We start from the raw sequence: 9903 nt of genomic DNA on the forward strand, positions 1-9903 counted from the left end.
CAAGATAATAACCAAAAACAGCAAAATTTCCTCAAAATTACCAATTCAGGGGCAGCAACCCAACAACCGATTGACCAATTCATCTGAAAATTTCAGGGCAGATAGATCTTGACCTGATAAACATTTTTATCCCATGTCAGATTTCCTCAAAATGCTTTGGTTTTTGAGTTATAAGCCAAAAAATGCATTTTACCCCTATGTTCTATTTTTAGCGGTGGCGGCCATCTTGGTTGGTTGACCAGGTCACGCCACACATTTTTTAAACTAGATACCCCAAAGATGATTGTGGCCAAGTTTGGATTAATTTGGCCCAGTAGTTTCAGAGGAGAAGATTTTTGTAAAAGATTACTTTAATTAACGAAAAATGGTTAAAAATTGACTATAAAGGGCAATAACTCCTAAACGGGTCAACTGACCATTTTGGTCATGTTGACTTATTTGTAGATCTTACTTTGCTGAACATTATTGCTGTTTACAGTTTATCTCTATCTATAATAATATTCAAGATAATAACCAAAAACAGCAAAATTTCCAATTCAGGGGCAGCAACCCAACAACCGATTGACCGATTCATCTGAAAATTTCAGGGCAGATAGATCTTGACCTGATAAACATTTTTACCCCATGTCAGATTTGCTCTAAATGCTTTGGTTTTTGAGTTATAAGCCAAAAACTGCATTTTACCCCTATGTTCTATTTTTAGCCGTGGCGGCCATCTTGGTTGGTTGACCGGGTCACGCCACATATTTTTTAAACTAGATACCCCAATGATGATTGTGGCCAAGTTTGGTTTGATTTGGCCCAGTAGTTTTAGAGGAGAAGATTTTTGTAAAAGCTAACGCCGGACGACGACGGACGACGGACGCAAAGTGATGAGAAAAGCTCACTTGGCCCTTTGGGCCAGGTGAGCTAAAAAACCCAGACAAGTTTGTCATGAGTTCTATTCTCATCTGCTATGTTTGAGAGTTTCCTTTGTTGAATATGCATATAGACCAAGGTGAGTTACCAAGGCTCTTTATGCCTCTAATTTTAGATTCCATGTAATACTGAAAAAATTATCTAAATATATCTTAATATTCAAAATATTTGATAATACCCTGAAGTATAAAAGGAAAAGCTATCTACATTCGTCATGATTTATTGGATATAGCATCAAAAATTTTTCTTATGTATTGACAAATTTCATGAGCTTGTTCATCTGTTTTGCACTGATACACATAACACTGAAATCCACCATGTTGACTTTGCAACTGTCCAATTTTCACAACAATATTTGGTTTCCCTGATCCATCTTCATACTGTATAACTTGTGCTAATGTTTGAAGAGGGTGTCTCTGTTTTACTTCCTAGAAATTAAAAAAGTGGAATTTTACTAAATTAACGTGAGTTTTATCCCTCGTATCAAAAGTTGATAATAAGATAAATGTTTTTAGGCTTCTGAGGTATTTTGGGTCCTCAATAGACTTTTTCATATCATCATTTTTTGACACCAGATTTTATCATTTTTAACAGGTTACCTTCTCTACGGTGGGATATCCTTGTACTTGGTTAGCAACCAAAAAAAGTGAAATCAAACATATAATCTGCACAATTTTAGGGGAAAGTTCACTGATTTCAGAAGAAAACAAACAATTAATCCCCCCCCTTAATTTGTAGCAATCATTAGCTTGATTTTACTTCTTAATGTTGCTCTTACTTGACTGAGTACCATGATGTCCTACCTGTAGTATAAGCTCTAGAGTTAAAAGTTTATAAGATGAAAATTGTCTATTCTTTTAACTTTGTACTTTATTTGGCCATTTTACCTTTTTTTATTCAAGCATCACTGATGACATTATGTAGACATGTTTCTGGCTTGCAAATTCTATGACCTTATTATCAGATCAAAATTTTAAATGTGTACAACTAAATGCTGTATCCAATTTTAAATGAACTTTGTCATGCTGTTTTCGAGGAGTTTTAATCCAACACAAAATCTGACACAGAAGCATCTGCACAGAAGACAATGATAGACATCAGGACTTAAAGGAGTGATCCCTATGTGCAGCTGAACACAGTCAGGTGACAGTGTGACACAATTAGATAATTCATCTGACTAGTACTGTTTATATACATGTATGTGTAGTGTGTTTGTTCATTCTACATTTGCTACAGGTATAGGGGAGGGTTGAGAGTTCACAAAAAAAAAAAATAACCCTTCCACATTGATTATGGATGATGATGATGGTTTAAATCATATATACCACTTTACAAACTCAATGTTATGTGTGTAAATAATCACCTGTTTCCCTTGATCAACTATTTTTAATCCATGCCTAGAAATACACATAGTCACTCTATTTTCTTCTATAACCGATACTGGCAACCTGCCTTCTATCTGAAAATAAAATAAAATTTCATGTTATATTGGTTAAGTAAAAATTCTGTCTCTTGAGGTTCATAATAACATTTTTTTTTTATATTCAAAAACAGCAAAAAATTCTCCACTGCAGTTTTTAAACTGAGCATCTTCAACATGATCTACTTAATAAGGCTTCAGATTCATATTTTATTTTCAAATGTGCCACCTCTATATAATATACTTAAGCCAATTAGTCATGTCTTTTGGCATTTTATCTCTCATTTGTGCATCATCAACATTACCTTCTTATTAAGCCTTTATGCCAAATTTTCTAGAATTACACACTTACCTGAGCCTCCTCTACATGATCCACTAATTGAGCCTCGGTGTCACGTTTTATAGAGTTACCCATATTTGCTTCCTCTACCATTCCAAGGAAATACACATCAAATGACATTTTCTGCAATAAGACTTTGTCAGGTGTAAAACGACCATCTTTCCTACTGTCTGTGCCTGGGTTTCCCTAAAACAATAAATACTGGAGTTAATGACAGTTCTACCCTGTTGTGTTATACTTGCATTGTTTCAACATGAGGATATTGCGGCGATATATGTATATATAAAATATCTGAATAACAGCCAACAATAAATCTTACGGGGCAATTGATCATATTACTATTATACAGTACGCTACAAAATATAATATATAATAAGCCAGTCTAAAAGGGTACAACATCACCAAAAAAATCGAAAAAAAAAATCATGAACACACATGTGTAAATTAAATATTTTGGATAACTAATATCCTTCATCACTAAGATGTCAAATGGTTCTTACATTTGTATCTTGACATGTGGTGGTCACACTGTAATAGTAAATTTGATCATTACACAAATTATCACAAATCAATATTCTGGTAAATTTTTCAATATTGATGTTTGGGAGGAGGAATAAATAACTTAAAACTATAAGAGACCTGTACTGAAGCCACAGTTACTAGAAACAAGTAATGGTAGGGACTCTTCTTCTTCTTTTGGTGTACAATATTCCATCTACATCCTATGATAAGTTAACATACTGTTCGCATCCATTGGACTATTTACAAAAATTTTACCCCAATTTAAAATAAATGTAATTAAAGTGCAATGAAAATATCAAATTTGTGATTAAAACTTTGTACAATTTAAATCAATGCTTTTAATTTATAGAACAGAGAACAGCTGAAGTGAGTTGTTCCCTGAAGCTATCAATGGATGGTGCCTGAACTTGTACCACAGGGAGCTGGTTCCACTGTGGTATATTGTGTACGGAAAGTTTGAATGTCTAGGAGTCTTTTGATATATGGATATGCCTACATATGAGAGTGGATATTTTTTTTCTTGTTCTTGAGTCTGCTTTTATGAGTATGACTGATGGAGAAGCAACAAGATGGTATGATATTTTGTACATCTTTACCATTCTTGTGCGTAGCCTACATTCTGCAAGTGATGGTAAATTTTATGTTAATAATGTAGTAAGGATGTTTGTAACACTACTTGACCAGGTATTTATTGCAGACATACCAAGCAGATCGTTGGACCATCTCAATTTTTGATACCGATTTGGTTGTGTGAGGGTCTCAAACAAAGCAAAAAATATACAATTTTGGATCTGACAAGTGCTTGGTATGCCTGGGATTTTATGTGTGGGTTTGTTGTTTTTAAATTTCGTTTTAGAAAACCCAGGGATTTGTTACCTTTGGATGTAAAGTCATTTATATGTTTGTCCCACTTGAGGTTTGACTGTATTGTGACACCAAGTTACTTAGCAGATGTTACTGATTCAAGTGTATGACCTTTTAAAATGTAGTTGTGCTGTATAGGTTTTTTTTTTTTTGGTGACAGATAAATGTAGCACAGTACATTTATCTGGATGGAAAGCCATCAGCCAGTCCCTCTCCCAACTAGCTGCTGCATCTAGATCTACTTGGAGTTTATCACAGTCTTTCTGGGATTTGATCGGTCTGTATATTATGCTATCATCTGCAAATAGCCTGAGCTTGCTGTGGGTCAAGTAGTCTAGCAGGTCACTAATGTAGACCAGAAACATGACGGGGCCCAATACAGTACCTTGCGGAACACCAGAAATGACAGGGACAGTGGATGATGACTTTCCATCTACGACAACAGTTTGTGTACAGGTCGAAAGAAATGCTTTTATCCAGTTTAGCATTTTAGTGTTTGTCCAGAGATGCTGTAATACTGTAATTTATAGAGAAGTCTTTGGTGTGGAACTTTATCAAATGCCTTAGCAAAATCCATAATAATTGAATCTGTTTGAATATTTTTAATGTCTGTTTCTGATAATTCTTGTATGAAGGAAAGTAGTTGAGTTTCACACAAGCGTGAATTTCGGAAGCCGTGTCGTTAATTCTATCATGTACATACATGTATGTTTTTCTGTTAATGGGAAAACTGTCCTTTATTTCGGAATTCCTTATGAAAAAACCTACCTTAGCAGCTCTGTCAGCCCTTGACAAACCCTAGTTGTTGTTACTGATATTGATTTTGTAACTTTTCAGCTTAAACGTGTCTAGAGGCTATAGACCTCTCATGCAGGGCTTCCAAAACATATTTGAGCCAGCCGGACATTTCATATCTGATCCCAATTTTAATCCCTTAAGACTTAGTCACAAAAGGCAATTATGGTAAGCAGATGGCCATTCCAATCCAATGATTGACATTACATTAAAAAAAAAGATTTTAAACTTTAGTTTGATATGATATGAATTTGATGTTCGGATGTTACTGTTAAATTGGCAGTGCATCATTCAAAGTGTGCACATCAGCGTGCTCCTATCTGCCTTAGACTTTTTATTTGTGCAAAATGACATTGTCAAAAACTTTACTTTCGTTTTCAACCAGATGTTGACTTGACAATGGTAAAACATGGACCATAAACGGATACGTAAAATCTGTGTACGTTTACAAAGCACGACTGAGAGAAGAAGCTCTTTCCACGTGATTTCTTCAACAAAATACTTGAATTGAACGTAAGATACAGGTATCAATGATAATTTTAGCATTTTTAAAGAAATGTAGGATGCATTATTAAATTTCCCACCTGTGCACATGCGCACACGTGTTCAAGTTCATACGACGTAGTTCTGACGATTTTTTTATTTAAAACCTTTTAAAAATTTTCATCAAATCATGTTGATAAACTAATTTCTAATAATTTTAATCTTTTGGACTAAATCAATTAGATACAAACTGCTGAAATGTAAGAAAATAATTGTGAATAAACCGATCAATTTATACGATGTCCGGTACTGAACATAGTTCACCTATCACCTGAACAGGTAGATTTCAGCTGTCCAACTACTAATTAGCCTTGATTTAAATTAGAAAGTATTGAAGTAGGTGTTGTTTTGATAGTAATTAATCATCATGTCACATAATATGAAAGATGTGTTGATGTTAAAGGCAAAAGGTTGGGTCAAACAGATCGTGAATTATGTAAAAATGACCGAAAAAGCCTTGAAAACTAAAAAGTATATGACCGTTTCATGCTTTGCCCAGCCGGACTTTTACCGGACATTATACAAATGACCGGAATATATGACCGTTTTGGAAGCCCTGCTCTCATGACTATTTGACGACTATGTAGGGAGGTCGGCAAGTCATCTCTCGTTGGAAAGTTTTATCCTTAATACATCTTTAAACATTGCACCAGATAGCTTTAAATATTTTTATGTTTATTTATTAAATGATATATTTCATAAGATAGTAAGATTTTCACGGTAAACACTAAAACAGGTAAAAATATGGGTGGGGATCATGGATCATTACGACATTAGGACTATTCTGGTAGTTTTTACAGCACCTATCATAAGGATAATACTTACCTGAACTAATGCACTATTGTAAAATTGTTGACTTACATTGTGTTGAGAAGATTTGCTAGTTTTTTTCCAAAACATTTCTGTTTTTGTATGACAGGAAGTTTGTATCGAGTCATTAAATTTAAAACCGTAGCTGGAATGAAATATGCGGAATTTGCTAAAACAGTGATTTTGTATCCTGGTCGCTGAAAAAATAAGATTCTATGGCAGGCAACTTAATGACTAAATGAACAATGGAAGTCATTTTAGATAAATAGACAACTTGACAAGAATCAAAACTGTTAGATACGATCGCGAGAAATCGAAAGGTTTCCAGTCAATATACAACTTAGTATTATGAATAAAGTCCTCCCGGCGGAAAACTTAGAATCAGAAATTGTTAGAAATCGAAAGGGAACGTATGGCAATATATATTGATAATTCACTTAATTTTCATGGCTATTGTTCTAACCATTTTTGAGTTATTGTCAAATATATAATATAATTGAGTTGATATTGATGCTTCGAAATTGACGATTTGAAAGAGTCTACTGAAGTGCACTGAATTTACAATGTTTCCCGGTAGTTAATACTGATGATGTATGCCCAGCTGCATAAGTATCACTGAAGTTTGTTTTGTTGCCTACGATCTGTAAAATAATTTTGAACTAATTTCACTGATTTTGAAGAAGGACGAAAATCATATAACTAATTCACAACAATATCATGTGGTAGACGGTCAAAAGCTTTCGAAAGATCAATAAGTATTGCTGTCATATACATATTTTATCCAGATATGTTTTCCAATCCTCAATGAGTCTCAGCAAAATTGTCTGACACCCATGACCTTTTCTAAATGCACATAATAAAGCATGCAAAAATATATCCAAACAAGAATGTGTCCAAAGTACACGGATGCCCCACTCGCATTATCATTTTCCATGTTCAATGGACCGTGAAATAGGGTAAATAATCTAATTTGCCATTGAAAGTAGAAAGATCATACAATAGGGAACATGTGTACCAAGTTTCAAGTTGATTGGACTTTAACTTCATGAAAAACTACCTTGACCAAAAACTTTAACCTGAAACTCGCACATTCATTTTCTATGTTCAAGGTACCGTTGAATTGCGGTCAAAAGTCTAATTTGGCTTTAAAATAGAAATATCATACTATTAGGAACATGTGTACTAAGTTTCAAGTTGATTTGACTTCAGCTTCATCAAAAACTACCTTGACCAAAAACTTTAACCTGAAACTCGCACTTTCATTTTCTATGTTCAGTGGATCGTGAAATTGGGGTCAAAAATCTAATTTGGCTTTAAAATTAGAAAGATCATATCATAAGAAACACGTGTACCAAGTTTCAAGTTGATTGGACCTCAGCTTTATTAAAAACTACCTTGACCCAAAACTTTAACCTGAAACTCACACTTTCATTTTCTATGTTCAGTGGTCACTTGACCGTGAAATTGGGGTTAAAAATCTAATTTGGCTTTAAAATTAGAAAGATCATAAAAATATTATAAGGAACATGTGTACTACGTTTCAAGTTGATTGGACTTCAGCTTCATCAAAAACTACCATGACCAAATTTTAACCTAAAGCGGGGCGAACGGACGGACGGACGAACAGACGGACGGACGGACGAACAGACGGACGCACAGACGCACAGACCAGAAAACATAATGCCCCTCTACTATCGTATGTAGGGCATAACAATTATGTTAACTGATCAGACATTACAATTTCATATACTTTTGAAATTGTTGGTATTTAATGCTCACAGGTCTGTGGTTCTTTTTATCAAGTTGGTCATTTTTCTTTGTGTAGTTCTTTTTTGCACGTCTGTTTGGAAATTCAATTGATCCTATTGTATTATTCATAAGTGTTGTTATATGTTTTGTTAATCACTAGTGCACCAGCTCGCAATTACTAAGATGATAGCTGATTTACTCCAATAGCTTTTTTTATATTGATTCGTTTAACCAGTTTGTCTACAGTGTCAGTATGTTTAGGTTTAAAATCATTTTTTATCATGTTGTACGTTAGCTTTAACTTTCAAAATGCTGTGGTTTGTTTTTTTCTGCAAAATTGGTACCTTTGCCTATGTCGTAAGCAATATTTACAAATAAGTATTAATGTTGTCAAACATCTTAACTGCATTGTATGAAATTTTATTTTTCTTCCACTATTACCGTGATTTTTTTGTTGACTGCAAGTAGACCGCTTTTTAAGAGAGAAATGACAGTTTAACTGTACAATAAAAGTGTTTTTATTTTTCCCCAAATCAGTGTGAACTAAAATTTCCCTTTCTATGTAGCAAAATTCCAGCAGCGACTGCAAACGGAGTACATATCATGACTCAAAGTTGATGCGATGTTCCATGGCTTGTCACATTTCCTATCATGATTTAATTGATACTGAGGGTTGCCGCACACGAGTTGTGTTCGTGTTACTCAGTTTTTAATTTTCTATGTTGAATACAAATACAAATACAAATATTTTACTAGCACAAACAAATGGTTAAGGCTCATGGTATATTAATTTGAATGAATGAATGAATGAATGAATGAATACTTTATTTGCAAGAAGCATACATGCTATGGCAAACGAACATATATACAATATATGACAAACAAAAGACAGCAGAGAACAGTAGTTACAGAGTATACAATAATATTATGACCGAGTCTAAATTGAAAACTACGTTCAAACCTATGATTGCGTTGGATAAAAACCGCAATTTTTATACGTATGCAAGTAAAACAAATTTCGTTGTAGAAGGGTCTAAATACAGCACAATCGGTATTTGGAATGCCATATAATTTACCTTCAATTTTAGACAGACTGTTGAATTTTAAGAGTCAATAATATTATGACAATATATTTGATCTAATTTTCCAAGCTGCATTTAAATAATTACATAGTTTTACTGTTAGAGATTTAGAATGACGCGGCTTGTAATAGCTTATCTAACTTGTGCCGATTTGGCCTATAACAGTAGAATAAAGGTAAAAATTCTATACGCACAGATCTATACGCTGGACATGATAAAACAAAATGATATTCGTCCTCTAAAACATTCATATTACAACATATACAAATTCTGTTTTCTCTTTGAGTATTGAGATAACGACCAACTTCAACATTTAATCTAAGTGTGCCGCCACGCAGTTTTGTTAATATCGATACATTACAATGAAAATCAAAGTATTTTCAAAACCAAATACTAGTCAGTTATATCGTTTATAAATACAAAGTTTGTTACATTCTTCTAAAGCTGTATTCCAGCTTTGTAAAAATGTTGTGTTTTGTGTTCTGTTGTTTGTCTGTCTTTTAGCTATTGCGTTGTCTGTTTATTTCTGGCTAATTAGTTTGAATGTCCCTTTTGGTATCATAGACAATAGACACTATTTATTAGCACAAACACATTTACATTTAATGGCTATGGCATACAGTATTGAGACATGACTGACAATAGTTAAATCGACTATAGTTATATTAGAGTGACAGTGGTATTTACAGGGATAAAAATTAAGAGACTATAAATATGTGTGTATCGACAGGTAAAAATTAAAATAAATTAGGATACATATTAAAAGAAATATAAAGTATACAGATGTTCTCAATAAAAAAAAAATCATTAATATACTTTATGGGGATTTTTTATAATGACTGACAGACTGCATTCTAATT

At 33.6% G+C, this 9903-nt stretch overlaps 1 protein-coding gene across 2 annotated transcripts; it reads right to left on the minus strand.

Annotated features, from left to right (window-relative positions):
* Positions 1-1122: 1122 nt before the first annotated feature.
* On the minus strand, positions 1123-6368 carry LOC139502186 (integrin beta-1-binding protein 1-like). 2 transcript variants are annotated; one of them, XM_071291613.1, is made up of 4 exons: positions 6264-6368; positions 2691-2864; positions 2282-2377; positions 1123-1346 (listed from the first exon to the last, which is right to left on the minus strand). In XM_071291613.1, exons 1-4 carry the CDS (start codon positions 6300-6302, stop codon positions 1131-1133), a joined length of 525 nt encoding a protein of 174 aa, XP_071147714.1. In that variant the 5' UTR covers positions 6303-6368; the 3' UTR covers positions 1123-1130. The 2 variants fall into 2 exon arrangements, with proteins under 2 accessions (XP_071147714.1, XP_071147705.1); XM_071291604.1 differs by having other exon boundaries at positions 6228-6317.
* Positions 6369-9903: the final 3535 nt, after the last annotated feature.

This window comes from Mytilus edulis, chromosome 1 (assembly GCF_963676685.1).
Source record: "Mytilus edulis chromosome 1, xbMytEdul2.2, whole genome shotgun sequence".
Classification (NCBI taxonomy): Eukaryota; Metazoa; Mollusca; class Bivalvia; order Mytilida; family Mytilidae; genus Mytilus; species Mytilus edulis.

Coding starts and splice junctions, on each gene's coding strand:
- LOC139502186 (XM_071291604.1), bottom strand. CDS start 6,302: ATGTTTTGGAAAAAAACTAGCAAATCTTCTCAACACAATGTAAGTCAA. Junction 2,865..6,227: donor ACAATAGTGCATTAGTTCAG/GTAAGTATTATC, acceptor TTATTGTTTTAG/GGAAACCCAGGCACAGACAG. Junction 1,347..2,281: donor TAGTTGATCAAGGGAAACAG/GTGATTATTTAC, acceptor TTTAATTTCTAG/GAAGTAAAACAGAGACACCC.